Source organism: Streptopelia decaocto (assembly GCF_964273445.1).
Source record: "Streptopelia decaocto genome assembly, chromosome: 5".
NCBI lineage: Eukaryota > Metazoa > Chordata > Aves > Columbiformes > Columbidae > Streptopelia > Streptopelia decaocto.
The window spans coordinates 41558609-41576153 of NC_138659.1; the positions used below are offsets into that span (position 1 = coordinate 41558609).

A 17545-nucleotide genomic window follows, 5' to 3' on the forward strand; every position below is an offset into this window, starting at 1 on the left:
CGAGAAGCTGTTGGTCTTCTCAGAGTCCCCCTGAAAGGTCTGCTGACCTCCAAACTCTGATTAACTGGCGGTCAGCTCAGTGCTACACCAAGCCTTTGCTTATGTGTCACCTCTGCTCAGCTCTCTTTTTGCCCTCTCCCACACTGTCCTTCTACCTCTTCCTCAGACCTCTTGGCTACAGCCCCAAACCAAGGTTTTGCTGAGAAATCTAAAGCCAATTCTGTAGTGAAAGATATTCTTCAGTAGAGACACTGGTATTGGGCAAGGTGCCAATGTGTCTTGCTCTTCTCAGTGACATTTTTGTGGCATTTGTGTACAGAGGGTAAAAGCAAGGGTTAATGCTTTGCCAGGCTGAGGACAGTGGATTAAGAATATATGGTATCTACAATTAAACAGATCTTCCTGTTCCTCCTCTATTATTATTATGGTTGTTATTACAGTAATTTGTAGAGCGTCTAAGTGAAGTTCATCCAGAATACAAATGCCTGAAACTGAGGAGGAAGGCAGAAGAAAACAAAGATTTCCAAGTGGAGGTGACTTCTGTTGCTCTTTGAGCTCAGACTATTTTTGGCAGGAGCAGAATGAAGAGAAGGCTTGTCCTGGAAAGAAGGCGGTGTGGCTGCCAACCCCTGTAATTAGCCAAAGGGCCGGCAGAGTGTGGGGAGGAGGTCACAGAGCACATGGGCCCTGCCGTGGCAGAATAACCCCTGCAGGAATGTAAAGCCCAGCCTAAGTCCAGATACTGCAGCTGATCCCATGCAAATGTGAGAGCCCTTCATCTGGGAATGATGAGTCTGGTAATGTATAGTGTGCGCTACACAGGGTGCACAATGCTGCCTGGTCTTTGGAGCAGGAAACATATAATCTTCTGTGTGTGAACAGAGGATGGGTTCAGTCCTTACCAAGAGCATCCAAGCATGCTTGGAAGTAATAACTATTCAGAGTAAACTAAAACCTTGATGACTCTGAATTGCAATTGCAAGCAGACTTCTGAAATGTACAACAGTGGAATTAATAATTTATCTTCGCTTAGTGAAATTGTGGAGCAAAAAGCATTGCAACAGGCAAGACTTTTCTGGGAACCTCTGTGTTAGTGAATCTATTGTACCTCTTTATATGTAAATTCCAGAGCTGCCAAGAGCCTATGTGCAAAATATTTTCTGCTGATAACTGAAGTAGACTGTAAGATTATTTTTATGAAGACTTTTTTCTCCTCATATTTTTTTACACTCTTGTCATTTAAGGAAGATAATCAAGGAAACAAGACAATAAAAAATGTATTTGTCAGGATTTTTTCACTACAAATATTTTCCCTCCATTATATTTATTAGGAAAACCACGTTTAACTTTTCCTAAAGCAATGCATTCATTGTTGTAGGTTGGGTTAAGGAAGCAAAGAGTGATTATATTACACTCAGGAGTCACATGGTGATAGGCATGGGCTTCATATCAGAGTATAGACAAAAACCACCTTTCCATGGTGAGATTCCTTACTGGCTGCTCTCCTCCATGGGCAGCAACACAGCAGTGTATTTGTACACTCCCCAGAAGAGCTGCGCCGGTTTCTGGCCTGAATTTTGTTGGTTTCTAACAAAGCACAGGTTCTCTATAGAAAGGAAAGCCAAGGAAACGTGCGGGTGATAGGGGAAGATGTCTTTCAGCCTGCTTCACTCAAGGTGTGAGGCTTTACACCAGTTCCACAGTCTTTTTTTGATTGCTTTTTGTCTCTGTCCCTGTTGGAGACACAGTGGGAAGTTCATTTTCTCAAGAGCAGCCTGACTTGTGGGGTATCTCAGTTCCCCATCAGCTGGTGGAGTTACACAAAGTGGGAAACTCTCTGGGACTTTAAAATAATGATGTGTGCTTCTTGAGAGGCATTTTCCACCAGTTCTGTATTGGTTTTCAGTATTTTAGGTAACCAATGTATTTCTCTCGGGAAATTCCCTTGTGGGAATTTCATTTCCATATGCATGGATTTGTTTCACAGGTCTGTTTCTGATGTCTGAATGAGACAGCTGAGGTGAAAAACAAACTTATACAGGAGAGAAGATGCAAAAGTAAGCATAATAATCTAGACGACTAAGATGTTTCCTCTGTAGAATCTCATGGCTTTAAATTTTTTGTCTCAGTATGTTTTAAACTGCACAGGCTATGACATGGGTCGGCATAGATTTTTATAACAGTCTTCATTCACTTAAAAACCTTTCTTTGCAAACCTTCAACATTTTTTTCTGGTCTTCACAACTTTGCTGTGATATCTGATGGGGATGCCAGATGGCCCAAAGAGATAAACATCAAACAAGTAAAGTGTCCCTGTATCCAGCCCTTGAATTGTCTCTGTAGTGACAGCTCGCTGGAGATTTATATCATAGAAATACTTGCACAGCACTTTCTCTGACTTGGGCCGGGATTCAGGTCCAGAGCACCTGTCTGCACTCTGCAGCTGCCTCCAGACCTGATCTTCTTCAATCCTTTTCTTGTACACACAGTACTTGCTCTCCTCTTGTGTTCCTAGCCAGGCAATGGTGACAGAGTTGCAGGTCCTCAGTTTACTGAAGGATTTAATTTTTAAGCTCTCTGGAAGAAGTGGGAATAAGGGCTTGTGGAAATGGGAGGACACCTGGACTTTCACAGAAGAGTTAGACTCCTCTGTGGACCTCAGCTGCATCAAATATGTGTCCAGTAGCTTTCCCTTCAGAGAGAAATATCTCAGCCCTGAGATGTTTTCCAGTGCCACCGTTCTACCATTCTTCATTATGTGAATCTGTACTTGGCCATGACACAACAGAAAGGAGAACTGTATTTTCTTGTGCATTGCCTCGTACTGCAGACTGTAGAATTTACCTTTTTTCCCATCCAGGACAACCTGAATCACTTTCCCATCTTTCAGCTCCACCACCTTAGGTTCAGGTTCCTCCAGGGTTCTTGCAAATGTGCCAGTGTAAGCAGCGCTGGCATTTGTGAGGAGATTGACAACAAAAACGTCGAAGTAATACTGAGTGCTGGGGCTGAGATTGGGCACCGTGTATGTGTTCTTGGTACCCACGCATATCTGCCTGACTTCCCCACTACTTGCTTTGTTGATGATGCTCAATTCACTGTTGGACAATATCATCACCTGCTGTGGTTCAAGAAGGTAAGGAGAGAGAGACAAAGCCAATGCAGGTGGCTGTTTCATTCCAGAGGATCTGATTGCTGTCTCAGCGGCGCATAAGCTCTTATAGTTGTGCTTTTCATTAACTAGAAGACAGTACTGGATGTTTTCTCTATGTTGCAAGACAGAAGGACTGTGTTTCCAGGTCAGAGTCACTGTTGTATGCCCAATGCCAACAACATCTAAGCGTGGATCCATTGGAAGTTCTGGGTAGAGGTGCCCAGATGTTGTGTCAGTTGTAAAGTACACGGTAATGTGTGTGTCTCGCTCAGTGGATAAGAACTCTAGCATATAAAGGGCAGAATGAGAAGACATACCCATGTAAGTCTCTACAGAATTTCCTTTATAGTTAAAAATGGTGGATACCATGCTTGGAGCCTTCTGAGATTTTGAGTCGTCTTGGGTATCATGATCACCTGTAGGCAAAAAAAGCAGACTTGTAACTTTTGTTTTAACAGATGTGTAATAAAGCATATCACATAGGTTTCATTGTTCATACATCAGGGAACATTCCACTTTCTTCCTGAAAACAATAATTATAACTAAAAATACTTTTTGCTACTGATTATTTATTAAAGTAAAATTTGAGTAGCTTTTAATTTAGCAGTGCAGCTGGAGAATTATGTTTTCAAAAAGACCAGTTATAAAACTACAACTTGCAAAAGCTTGACTTGTATTGTGCCTGATGTCCCTACAGTTTTCTTTTTCCAATGGCTATCTCTTCAGGTACTTTGTTCAAGGAGACTCATACTTTCTATGAAAGGAGTTTTCTTTGGTTTAGTTTTGTGCCATCGTCTCCTATGAAGAGGGAGAACTTATTACTTCAAAGGAACGTTATTTGAACTCCTCAGTCAGGTGTACTGCCTGACAGGTAAGAATTTGTTAATGGCAGCTTTCAGATTTTAGTTTGAAAAAATAATTTTAAAAATAATCATGAAAGAGAATGGAATTTCCTCTTAGGCTAAAGGCAGCATAATGCCCACTGCCATTGTAGATGGTATTCCTAAAAAAATAAACAGCTAAATCTAGTCCACACCACTGTGGGGAGCAAAATGAGTGGTTCAAGTGGCCTAAGCCACAGAAAATGAGCTGAGACAGCAGAGGGAAGTTTGGGCCAGTATAAACAGCTTGTGAAGGCAATCTGTATTTGTGGAACTCTGAAGACCCAGGGTTGTTCCCAAATATTAACCTTAGATTTAAACTTTTTTGCATGTAATCCTTAATTTACTTGAATTGATGGTAAAAATCCCATGTTTCACCCATGGGGACAGGAATGTTCCTATCAGCCCATGGCAGTTTACAGGAGAGGGGGGCATGAGATGTTTAAGCCTGTGGGGAATTTCCTGTACCACAACTCCATATGAACAGCTTATGCTCTCTTTGTCTCTGCTTGAGCAGACCAAAGGTCTTACCTCGTGCTGCTTTTCCAAGGAAACTTGCTGAAGCCTTGTGCACATGGATGCTCCATTCGATGGGAACATCACAGGGGGTCACTGTTATTGTGAAAGGTGCAAGGGCTCTGCCTTCCTCCAAAACAAAGTAATACCTGTAAATGTGGATTAAAAACAGAGGGACAGTGTCAGGAAATTCGAGTCTGCCTAAGACTCCTTGTAATCAGCCATTCTGAAGTGTGTCACTCCACTGTGGGTAGAAATGACTGATGGTCTTTGAGGTGCATCAGCACAAAGAGATGTTGAATGTCCGAAATATTCAGCCATGGAAAGAACACATGCTTTTGCTTTTTTTTTTTCCTAATCCACAAATATTTGCTGTAAGTTTTTTCCATTAACCATTGGCAATATTTTTCCCACTGAACTTTAACATGCATTGGGTGAGTATCACAAAGTGACATCGGTCTACTTGGTCAGGCTTTGACTCCTGCTTAAAAAAGCCCGGCCTCCTGTCTGACTCCTTTGGTCTCCTATTTATTTCTGTTGGTTTTACTGTATAGCTTTATAGAGCCATATAAATGTATGGACTTGGGTCACTCACTGTGCAGTTAAATAAAAGCAATTCAAGGGGGTTTTTTGTTAATTAATGAGACAAGCCTAGTCATTATGGATAGCTCATGTCAGCCCAGAGGTCTGGCTTACTTTCAGGACATGGCTACTGGGCTACAGTCAAGCTCCACTGGAAACAGTTCCACATTCTGGAGTCCATTACTTTAAGCCAAAACTTGTCGTCTCTTGGTTTCCTGTTTGGATGACTCTGGGATTCATAAGGTCCTCACCTGATCATGCTAAACTGCAGGAAGTTTTGCTTCCTCATTACAGTCTTAATGTTATTCTACAAGAGCATTGCAAAATTAGCTTTTCTGATATTTCAATATCCATTTGCCTTTAACAAGAAGAGTTCTTGTGAGGATTGTCACATTATATAACACGTGCTGTGTTCCAGTTTCCATGCGATGCATAGCAAGACAGAACCATCTGGCTCACTCTCTGCTCCATGAGCGCTCTGCTCGGGTACATGTCAAAATCCACACGTGTTGGTCACTGTCCAAAGACGAGTCAGATTCAGCCACTTGGAGTCTGTCTGTTCCCCAACAAGCAGATCGGTCTTTGCTACCCGAGATGCAGTGCCAGTCGTAATATCTAGATCACCACTGTGTCTACATATGGCATAAAACTTTGCAGATATTTTGGGGAAGTGGAATTTCCACATGCAAAGCACTTTTGATCTTAGCAAGCTTTAGCACCATTCAACAAAAACACTTCCAGCGTGCAGGACACTGGCAGAAGATTTTCTGATAAAAGAGGAAATCTGAGCAGATATTGATTTTTTTGAATAGTTAATTTGCTGGGTAAAATAACTGTATTTCACAGTGAATTTAGGATGGCTAATATATCTCTACATGTCTGAAGCCAGGCTGTTTATGTGACACAACTGTTTGTTGCTGGAGCCCACCTGCTCTGAATCAGCTCTGCTGCTGCTCTGACAAACACCACCAAAAAGTGCCTGAAATACATACGTGAATCTAAACTTCACCTCAGAGGGTCATTCCAGATTCTGGGTAATGCAAAGGCCCTTGAGCTTGATAGCAATGGTATATTTCTCTGGAAATTCAGTGGATACTAAGAGGGCAATTCTTGGCTTGTACTGGTAGCCTGTAGCTCCCAGTGTCAGAGGGAAGGATCTGAGAACAGGAGTGACTGGTTTGCTCTTACCTTTTAGGTATATCCTTCAGCAGGTGAACTGTAGTTTCCTTACCATCCACAAGTATCAGGGAGTGGTAGAAATTGAAGAGATCAGTCTTAAAGCTCTGTTGGGAACTGGTGGTGGGCACTTTTATGGAATGACACAAGCAAGCCACCATGAGAAGATGGAGAGGCAGATAAAACCAGAACATCTTCAGTACTGCAAAATAAGATGACAAATGTGAATGGAAACCACTGTCTTCGGTGAGAAAATAATCGATGGCCCTCTCTTTCTGTGTCTTTCCTTGTATTTATCATAATTGCAGCAAGGCAGGCATTCAAACAATGCCAGTCTCCATTTTGCTAAATTGCTTAAAGTTTGCAGAGAAATATTTTTCAGAAGATCTCTATGCAAAGATTTAATGGCAAAAGCTGCTATTAAGTCTTTCATTATGGAGAAATACAGTCAATGTAGCACAAGTGCAATATCACAATATAGTTACTAAAAAAACATTTCACTGCTGACAAAATGAGCAGAGAATTACATTTGAAATACTTTTTCTGGTTTATAGTGCTCATTTGCTAGGTTTCAAGGCTGGGTTATTTGTAATGGAACTGCCATTTTCAAACTTACAGTAGGTCACTATATCTGAAACACTGCTTATACTGTTCTGTTACAGATCATTTAATTTTTATTTCATCAATCATGACTACAGGTATGTGTAGAGAAGAGGATCAGAGTAAGTTATTCAGAGCAGTATAAGACACTGTTTGATGAAGTGTGGGGGGATCCTGGATAAAAATCCCTATGTTAGTACTTAGGAGTTTAAGCTCTTAGTGTATCTCATTTGGAGGAAAGATTTAATGCTGTAGAGCAGCTAGAGAAATCATTCTGAGATTCTTTATTGAACATCCCTTTCACACCTGCATCACTTTCAGCCCATTGCAGCATTTGTTGTTCTCTGGAACCTGTAACAGACTATTGGATTCACTCCGATAAGAGATTTCAGAAACTGTGTATGTCCTCCTTTAACCAGGAGGCTTTATTGTCAGCTTTGAATCTATGAAAGTAACGCATGCAAACAGTCCTAAAAATCATTTCTGAAAATGGTGAGTTTATATAAAGTGTGCTGTGTACATTCCACAGAGCTGCACAGATAGGACGCTCCAGTTAGGACAAGAAATTTTGACAATACACTCTTTGGTGAGATTATTCATTATCCTTACACATTTTTGTGTCTGCTACATCCAGTTTCAGAAAGAGAGGAAAGTGCAAAAGTAGATAGGGTATAAACGGGAGAAGGAAGGGCATGGACCTTTAATACAGGTGCCAGCTGTAGCTCAGGGATTTGGAAAGCAGAGGGAGCTCTGTGAGCAAGATCCCTTTTTTTTGCAGAAAAAGTAGCTTATTGCATCTTAGGAGCAGCAAGTAGTAAAGATCCTGGTTAAATCTGATTATTGGCTAATGATAGAAGAGAACATAAGACAAAGGCTCCATCCTTTGTAATTTTTACTTGTTTCTGAGATCAGCACTTTCCTCGTGGTGCCTGCAAATGTGCAAAAGATCTTATGCAGTCAAAATATCTACAATTCAGCAGACCTGTCCGTTACAATTAAAGTGACTTTATGAAAGAATCAGTTTCTTTACAAATCCATTTCAAACATGCACATTTAAACCTAGTAATAAATACATCTCTAGTTTTCATGTACATAATTTGTTTTCATCTGTGATCCCCGAAGTAATGTACCTCTTTAGTATTGGTGAGATTATTATTGAAATTATCACTACTAGGTCATATGAATGTCTTATTTAACATCTTAACAAAGTTAGGATATTTTCTTCTTCTTTGTAATATTTTTAGCACCTGGCAGAATGCAAGACTAAACAAGCATCTGAACAAGTCGAAAGAACAGCTTATTGTATCAATTCCATTTTAATGTTATTATACCAGAGCTTTCATTATGACTCTGAGTCATCTCTTTGCCACTTTGTTATTCTTGCAGTCTAACTATAGCTTACAGATTCAAAAGATAACCCCAAATATTTTGTTTTACCTTTGACAGTCGAATCAGAGTTGCTCTGTGCTTTGGAGAGGATTGGAAAAAAAAAAAAAAAAGGCTTTCTGCTGCTTAAGTGACAGGATCTTGCAAACCACACTGATACCACAGCAGCTCAGCTGTTCTTGTCCAGGAAAACAAACAAGCCAAGCGACCAACCAACCTATAATCAGCTTATCCCAAAGACAACATCATGCTAAAGGCTGATTTCACTCAATTACACAAACAGTATACTCTCAGACTCTTGAAAATGTTACACAAAAAAATACTCTGCTTACCTATTGTGTTCCTGGCCAGATGATTCCCAGAGCACTTGTTATATTTGCTGAAAAAGCGTAAAATAAAACAATATAGACTTCTCAGTTCTCTGTAGAGAGATGAAAACCAAAACTGTGCAACCAGTTTAAGGGTAGTGAACTGATTTTTCCATATGGTTCCTGAGCAGACATAGTAACAAAAATGCTTGCAGTCTTTCAAGAAAAGGAAAAATAACCAGAGACTTCTGGTGTTTTCTTAAGTTGGGTGTTTCCAAAGGTTATTTTAGACTTGCATTATTTTGAAATCTTCAGCATTCTGATTGCTGCTTTTTCAGTTCTAGAGTTCCTTCTGGAGGGCTGGGAGGCACCTTTGCCGGCGCTGCCTGCGGGCGGCCGGACTCTCCTCCTTCACAGAGCCCCAGCCAGACTGCTGGAGCTGGCCGGAGAGCAGGTCTGTCACAGAAACGCACAGGGAGGAGGAGGGGGTGAGATGGAGTGAGCAAACACTGTTAACCCTTCTTAGCCCTTCATACAAGCCAGCCAGGGGCATGCTGATCTCCTCCAGAAAACCAGCTCTGCACGAGTAGCTTGATGGTTCCTCCACAGAGCACGTGGTCTCCTTGCCCACTGCACTGCAGAAGTTTTGGATAGTTCCAGGTGTGCCCTGTTCTTGGTGTGTTTTTATGGCCCAACAGGTGCTGACTGGCCTATGGAAGGGAAGACAGAAAAGCTGTAAGGGAGGGAATGCTCTGCATTTTTTAAGCAGATTGGAATTAGCAATCCTTTGAAGACTGTCAGGAATCTACTGAATGGAGCTGAGCAGATTTCTTGGCTTGTGCAAGCCATGTGAGAAAGAAACTCCAAAAGCATCTGGGCTGGGGGAGTATTTCTGGTGTGAAAGCATTGTGGCTGGGGCAGCAGACAGGGTGCATGGGAGATGGTCTCAGCAAGCACAGCTGCTTCTGCTGGGGCTACCAAGCAGCTGTAGCAAAGTCATGGTCCTGAAGGGGCCTGCTCCTGCTGAGCGAGGGTGTGGGATGGCCAGGGGACATGTGCTGCTTGTGCTTCATGGCCTCTCAGCCTGGGATATGGGGAAAAGAGCCCTGGGGTTGTCCCTGCGGGGATGTGTGCTCAGCTGCTTCCAGACTGCTAAGAAAGGAGAGTCCCAGAAACCTGCATGAGCTTCTAGGCAGGTACTTTGCAGGGAGTAAAGACTGAGTATAGTAGGGAGGTTACACCATTCCTTTATTTATGAATAAAGTCTCTTGCCCAGTGTTTGGAGAGAGTGACTTGCAGTAACTGTTTACCATTGTCCCACTGAGATTCAAGATGTATTATTTAAGCCTTTCCAAGACTAAAAGTTTGTTAAGAAGAGGGGCAGGTGAGACAGGAGTAGGAAGAGGCTTCAACAGTTTCCATGTAGCAGATTCTTATGAAACCATAAATTTGCTTATCAAATGATGTAATGGAAAGAAATGTTTACAGTGTGTTTACTCTCATTGCAGAAGATGGCAGAAATAATTACAATGTTGTTCATCAAAGGCTTGCTAAAAATTTGTTTGCAGAAAAATTTTGCTGAGCAACCAGGTTTTTAAAAAAGGGACAGTGTGTGGGAATCTTGATACATGCACTGTATGATCAGAGTACTCGCACTGTCAATCTAGGAAAGGACATTGCAAGATCTATGCAGGACAGCTAGCAAAAGTAAGGTAAATGGCAAAAAGGATCTGTCAGACAAGTTACAATCGTGTTGTGAAATCCAGAACAGGTACTGTTTGGGTAACAGACATGGGAACTAATGCAAATGTAAGTGCCTAGCCAGGGGCAAATGGTTCCCCTAATAAAAGAGAAGCATGATAAAATGGTGCTGCAAAGTCCAGTGAGTTCCCAGACCAGGCCTGGAAGAGGGAAATGTAGGTCAGATGAGGTATGTTAAAAAATGTGCACTGAAAACAGGCCATAAGAGAAAAGATATAAGTGTATACAAGCCACAGTATAAGTGTAGGGACTATAATGCGTTTTTGGTGAGACTGGGAGGGATTAATGGGTAGCAGAACACAGGGAGAATTGTAAGGGAGTTACCAGTGTTGTTAAGGAGGAAGATCTATGGGCAGGGCTGAGGAGCAGACATGGCTTGTATCTGGTAAAAGCCGTAGTCAATATGGACACAGCAGATATGTTTGTTATAGAAGGGATGGACTCACTGTCTTGTCTTCCCCAAACCTCCCCACTGCCATCAAGACAAGCCATCAACCAGGGCACAATTCAGCTTCCAGGGAAGGCAACAGGAGTCTTTCCATCAGTCATCATTTCAGCTCTTTTAAGCCAAATCCTTAAAGGAGCACTCTGTCTTGCACTGAATAATGCCACTAAAGATGTCAGGCGAAAGAGGCCGACAAGACAGCTTAAGTGAGGAAGTAGTCCAGTTTCTCTCTCAATAATTCCTCACATACTTCCTACATGTGTTGTGCTTACGTGCTTTGCTGGAGCAAGATCCATCTTTGGAGACTTAGAGGTTGACTGAAACAGTATCAAAGGAAAAAAATAGTATTCTCTATGGAGAAAGTTAAAAGCTAAATTCCTGACTCATGTAGCTTGTCTGAACTCAGTGGAGTTATAACAGGAATAAATCAAACCCTTGATTTGGCATAAAATTGATACAACAGACTCCTCACTAGAAAAATGTAGCCTGTAGTGAGCAGGATCTGCTGCACCTCAGGGCTGAGTCAGTGACTTCAGGAGGGCTGTTCAAGAGATCCTACCTTTGTCCCAGCCCTGCTGGCCATCAACAGCTTTCACAAACACAAGAGATGACCACCTTTGACACCAAAGGCTTGATTTATACTCTTACGTGGTAGCTCTGCTAAAAGATCAGTAGTGCTAAAAACAAAGGAGCTCTGTTGAAATTGGAGCAGAGTCAGACAATCAGAGATCTCACTTGAAGCTCTTGAAGATGCTTTGAATATGTATTTCCTGGAACTGTACTCCCAGTTTCCATATTCAGGTGTAGGATCCTGCAAGCCAGAGGAGCGTCCCCTGGTCCTGGTAGCACACTGTTCCCCAGCACCCCTTACCCACAGCATTTGGTTGCCCTTTCATAGCAGCCCTTGCAAAAGGATGCTCGGGGAGCTGCGCAGCCTGCTCCAGCCCATCCCATGCAGCACTGCTTGGTATGAGGCAGGGTGGCTGCAAAAAAATCGACCACATGTATTTCTGATGAGGCTATTCCCCTGCCCTGGCAACCTACCTTTGAGATGGTCAGGTCACCTTCATCAGAAAGCGGTGTCTGCATGAAGGGCTGGGAGAGCTCTAGTTCCCCCTGTTACTATGATGTGTGGGCAAGTGGTGATAGGACTTGCAGGGTCTCCCCTCCTGCCACTCAGCTGGATGGGGCCTTGGCTGTGACCCAGGGATCACCCAAACACAGACAACTTCCCTGCGCCCATCCCTGCTCAGGGAGTTCTGTTTCATGAAACTCTGTAAGCACATTAAAAATGCATGGGGAAATAGAAATCTCATCTTTCAGTTATGGGACCAACAATATTCTCCTTTTCTGTCTCTTATATATGCACACATGTATCCTCTGAAGAACTGAGCTGAAATTGTTAGTCTTTGGTTCCCAGCTACCCATTTGTCCGCAAAATACCTTCTTAACTAATTAGCATTTATAAACTATGTTTGTAGCCCTGAGCGCAGCAGCTATGGGAGCCTGACATTTTCTAGTGACTTCTATATCAGATCTGCAGGTGAAATTATAGGATCCAAATACATTTTGCATTTTCTATGGCTGCAAGTTGCAATCTCTTCCTCTTGGCAACACAATCAAACTTCCAGAATGTCCTTATGGCCGTGGAAAGGGGGGGTGCAAATTTCTGTAAAAATCCCTTCCCAAGTGGAGGGATTGTTGGGATCATTACTCAACAGCTACTGGAACTACTATGTCCTTGAGAAGTTAACATGCTTCTGGTTAGTATTATTGTTCAAAAAAATACCTTCTTAGACACACAGCTGGGGTCCAGAAAGAATCACACTTCCCTTTGAAGCTGTGAAAGATGAGCCTAAGCAAAAGTCTGGCACTTAAAACCTATTGAGGGTACCATAGCGGGGTAGCTGCTTCTATTTCTTCCAGGTTTTGTCAAATCCTGGCAATGCACAAGCACTCAAAGGACTGCCTGATAAGAAAAGCCCATGTCTGTTCCTTTTCAGAAGCATTAATAACCAGGAGAGACAGGGAATTGCTTATAAGTCAAAAGCAGACTTGAACTTTTCCTGCAGCATGTACCCAGGTGAGAATATAGGAATAGGTTGTTTTGGAAGCCAGTGAGTTGTCCAGGTAGTATGTATAGTTTTTGTGGGATAAAAAGCCAGTGGCCTTCTATGTTTTGGATTCATAGCCTGAATTATGGCATGTCTGTTAAGAAGTTCTCTGGTGAATTATATTGATAATTGGTCTATCTACTAAAACTGCATGTGAGTTTTTTCTTAGTGGTCCCTCTCCAGGGCAAGATGTTGGTACCTTTACACTTGAAAATGATCTTTTTCTGATGCTGTCGAAACTAAAGATAGCCTTGGACAGTCTCTTAGTAAGTAACAATCTAAAGATTATGGGCAAATTATTGCCTCTTCGTTCTTTTTGTATTCTACATTTTTAAGAATGATTGTAATGAGAGGAATTTGTCAAGGAATAATAGATGTGACATAGGGGAGATTTCCTGTGCAAATCTCTGACCTCGTGAGCTGTGAGAGATTGCTTTTGAGGTTACTATATCCAACTTAATGGGAAAATTCCTCATTTTTATGAATTTGTTCCTCTGCAAGAGTAAATTCAGTGCAACAGAAAAATCTTCAAGTCTGCAGCCAGGAGTCAGCATTACAGTAGCAGCTTCTTTATGAATTGAAGAAGAAAATATATTGAAGGTCCTGAGCTGCTATTTTCATTTCCTTTTCCTTTTACCATAGCCCTAAGCTTTCAGGATTTTAGGTTAAGTCCTGTTATATAGTATCTTAGAAAATATCTACAAAATTACCTTCAAGCTGTCAAAGCAGCATAACAGTTTGGGAAGGTATGCAATAATAAGGTGAGGTTTTTGGCTTAGCTACAATCTTCTGGTGATCTCAGTTAAGAAAGTCACAGGAAGGAAAGAAATGGCAATGTCCGTAACCACTCTGTCATTTTAATAGGGTAATCCTATATTTTGTTTTTAGCTACAGTGTCACTTGTTTTGTATGCCAAAGGATTAAACTCGTATAAATAGAATTAATCCATCCTGGTGGACAACGAGCATCCAAGTGTTTCCTGTGGGGGGCGGTTCCCAAGCGCTGGTTTAACTCCTTTCGGTGACAAGTTAGAAAGGGACAGGGAATTCTGAATAGCCACACTCTTGCTCTTAAATCAAGCATGGGCCCGCCAAATTTCACCTCTCTGGAGGGAGGCTCTCTGATCCTGCGCTGCTCCGTAAGCTTTCTATAAACACCTTCCATCTAACCAAAGGGCTTTTCATCTTGGAGGTGCTGGTTTCATTTACAGCATTTCAGCTCCCTCCTGGGAGGGAGCCCTCCTTCCTTTATGTCCCCAGGGGAATTTGCAAGCATCCAAAATTCTCACCTACAGCACTGGACACTTTTTCAGAAGGACATGATTATCGGTCCTCGCTTGCTTTGTCCCCACGGGCTGCAGCAGTTGCTCCCAGGAGCTTTAAACTACAAACCGCCTCTTAGAGTATTGGAAAGTAGCCTGCATTAATTCTCCTGTCCAGACCTCCTCTGTGGTGGCCAGCAGAGGAGGAGTTAACCGCTGTCCTCTTTTCTGCCTTCGCTGGCTGGAGTCACTGGCGTCCCATCTGGTCCAGGCTGGCCATAGCTCTTCCCAGCGTTCTCTGGGGAAGGCACTACAATACCCAGGAATTTGAACAATCCTAAACAGATTGGGGGCCACATATGGACCAAAATGATTAGATTATAAGAAAACCAATCACATTTGCTGGCTTATATTTTTAAGCATTTGAGATCAGGCTTTCTGCTCAATTAGAAGTATTTTACATGCAACAGAGACAAAGTTATTATGTTTGTCTCTCTGTCTTGTCCCCAGAGGAATAGTATACATTTTAATCTTTGATTGCAGGAATTTAATGAATAAGTTAACATTACATCTAATAAAATCTGCCACTTTTGTCATAAATCATCACAGTGACCTACTGTTTGTGGTAGACTGTGTAGAAGAAGGAATACAGGACACGCTCATACATATGTATGCAGAAGGGGAAAAGTAATCTCCATGCTTTGTTTACTCAGCCTTGTTTACTCTAATATTTTTTTTCCTGTTCAATTAAAAAAAGCTGGATATTTCATGAGAGAGCTTAACAATAAGAGATTATTTCTGTGAAACAACTTTTTTAGCCAAAATTCTTTATTGTGCAAATCCCGCCAAATGTTAAGCGTAAGTACAGAACTGAACAGGAAATCGTGGAGCTCAACCTACAGCCATCTCATCCTGCACCCTTTGATATCACACTCCCTTGTGATATAGAACATCTCCTGCTGTGATGCTGTAGAGGCCATAAAATCCTGTCTACTCTTCCAGCATCGCTGGCCGAGCACAGACCAGCAAGCAGCGATGCATTTTCATCCAGAGTTTTTGTTTTAGGGATGTCCTTGTTTTTGAATAGGCTTCGTGCGCATTTGTTTGGGTGACAGCAAAGTCCCCAGAGCTGGCAGAAGATCATAGAGGTCAGTGGGGGCATGTCTTCAATTGCATGGACAGCTGCCTCTGCCCCATGTGGGTACCTCTGGGCCAGTCTGTCGCCTGTTCTCTGCACTCCCCTGCTGTGATCCTTCATGACCCCAACAGCTGGAGCGTTGTGCCTGTCCCTGTCTGTTCCTCAGCCTACCTGTCTCCTGCTGCCCTCTGACTGTCTTCTACCTCTCTCTGATCTTTACATGGGATTGGTAAATGCATGCATCCCAGTGGGCAGGAATACAGGTCCTTCCTAAATTGCAGAGGGCCTTGCTAAATGGCCAACACAGCTTCCTGTCCAAAGGCAAGCCCAAAAGGTCACAAAATAGTGAAAGGGTCCCCTCAGGGAATCCTCTTAGTGGAAGTACAGAGCTAGCTCATCTGGTTCTGCTCGTTTTCCTTCCCACAGACCAAAAGTTTTGCCTGGGGTGAATTTTCCACTTAGAAAATTTGATTATAAAAATTGTCTCGCTAGTTCTTCTCCTGATGCCTTGGATAAGATGTTAAGTCCTCAAGCACCCCCTGAAGGAATTTGTCTGCCAGGCTGCTGAAAGCAGGGACTGCTCTACTGGGACAGCCTGATAACCAGAGGGCTTTATCTTGTCCCTGGCACTGGTCTGCAGCAGGGATCTTAGCAGGAGGTGGAAACCTTTGCTGTAGCATAGCAGTGCACCTAAGACCAGTGATTAAGAGCAGTGGCTGCAGCCAGCTCATGTTTCAGAGTCTCCAGGAAAGCTGCACTATTGACTTTTTTTTTTTTTCTGAAATGACTGCTCTAAATTTACAAGCTATTTTATAGACTCATTAATTTTTCACAGAGGAAGGATAAATGAGCGGTTGGAGATGAGCTCAGAATATGGGCTATTTACACTTAATATATAAATTATGAAGTTGAAAACTGTAAACCTTTATGGTACTTGGTATCATTTCATAATGAAACGGAATTAATCTCTCTGCTTCTACACCAGATCTGGCATAACTCTAACATCTATGCTTCCAGGCAGTTTCTAACAGCAGTGACTGAGCACTGTTCCACCTTGGGGAAGAGGAGAGGTTTCCATTGCAATACTCTCAGCAAATTTTCCTGTGCTCCCTTTTCCCTGTAGCAGATATTTATCTCCCACATTCTGTAGATTGCAAGTTATCCATTAGAGTGCCAGCATGGTCTGGGTAGAAAATGTGACTCTGTCCTGGCTCCAGAACTATGAGGTTTCATCTCTATCCCCAAGGAAGCAGAGTCAGGCTCAGTGATCCTACTGCAACTCTACGAAATCATCCCACGAGGCTTCTGCAGCACAGGGGTGAACTAGGGAAAATGAAGGCAGCTCCAACAGCATGTTCATTCTGGAGGTTTATGTGAGATATCTGTGGCAAGGATAACAGATATTGCCCTTTCTGTGCCTCTGCTGTGACCATTAGTCTCCATGGGCGAGTTGCTGGACTCATGGATGAGCCTCTGGAGAGTCCTATGACAACAAATGTGGTGATGGCACTGCAAAGGCAGAACCACAGAGGATTTGGGGAAATTCCACCCTTTACCTGATGCTTACTGGGACTGGGTTTGCACTAAGTCAGAGGCAAATATATGTAAAGAAAACACAGTCACGAGCCTATGTGGGACTAAATCTGTATTCTGCCTTCATTGACACAGCTACTTACATGTCAGACTTGGTCTGTGTTAAAATACTGATTCTGACATTAGATTAGCTCTGGTGTTTTCCAGCTTTTCAGATTTATTTCCAACACTGGTCTTGTTTATTTTACCTCTTGGTCAGTGGCCATTTCTTCCTGAGCCTTGTCTTTAGATTTCAGCATTAAATGAAATTTCGCCACCTCATTAGCGCTCTCTATCAGTGCCTGGCTTTCCAGCGAGCTGCTGGGAGTAGGGCCACTCCTTCAGCCAGGAGTGATCTGAGAAGCCTGTCCCATCAGTGATGGCCCACGCTGCCAGCCCCTTGGCTTCTTGCCCCCGTGTCTAGTTTTCTTTTGAGGATTCTGGTAATGTAATGCCAAACTATTTCAGGCTGAAGTTTCCTCAAAGCTGTGAAGAACAGATTATCAAAGAGGAGCAATCATCAGAAATCCTGGGGCTTTCCTGCTCTATTTGTGAGCTTTTGAGGACTTAATGCTTGTTTTTTTTTTTTTTCCTACATGGAATTGTTCTTGGCTTGAGTCAGACTTGATTCTAATTTGTGTCTGTCTAATA

General features: G+C 42.5%; 1 protein-coding gene across 2 annotated transcripts; it reads right to left on the reverse strand.

Moving 5' to 3' along the window:
• Positions 1–290: 290 nt before the first annotated feature.
• LOC309439783 (protein NDNF-like) lies at positions 291–9018 on the reverse strand. 2 transcript variants are annotated; one of them, XM_082052826.1, is made up of 4 exons: positions 8628–9018; positions 6322–6511; positions 4567–4700; positions 291–3570 (listed from the first exon to the last, which is right to left on the reverse strand). In XM_082052826.1, exons 2-4 carry the CDS (start codon positions 6501–6503, stop codon positions 2219–2221), a joined length of 1668 nt encoding a protein of 555 aa, XP_081908952.1. In that variant the 5' UTR covers positions 6504–6511; positions 8628–9018; the 3' UTR covers positions 291–2218. The 2 variants fall into 2 exon arrangements, with proteins under 2 accessions (XP_081908952.1, XP_081908953.1); XM_082052827.1 differs by lacking the exon at positions 8628–9018 and adding an exon at positions 8347–8378.
• Between the last annotated feature and the right edge of the window lie 8527 nt (positions 9019–17545).

Bases quoted from the DNA above. Each gene is read 5' to 3' on its own strand.
- LOC309439783 (XM_082052826.1), bottom strand. From the start codon at position 6,503: ATGTTCTGGTTTTATCTGCCTCTCCATCTTCTCATGGTGGCTTGCTTG. The intron at 4,701-6,321 runs GTAAGAGCAAAC...CCACATTTACAG, and splicing joins CTGAAGGATATACCTAAAAG to GTATTACTTTGTTTTGGAGG. The intron at 3,571-4,566 runs GTAAGACCTTTG...TTTTGCCTACAG, and splicing joins CCTTGGAAAAGCAGCACGAG to GTGATCATGATACCCAAGAC.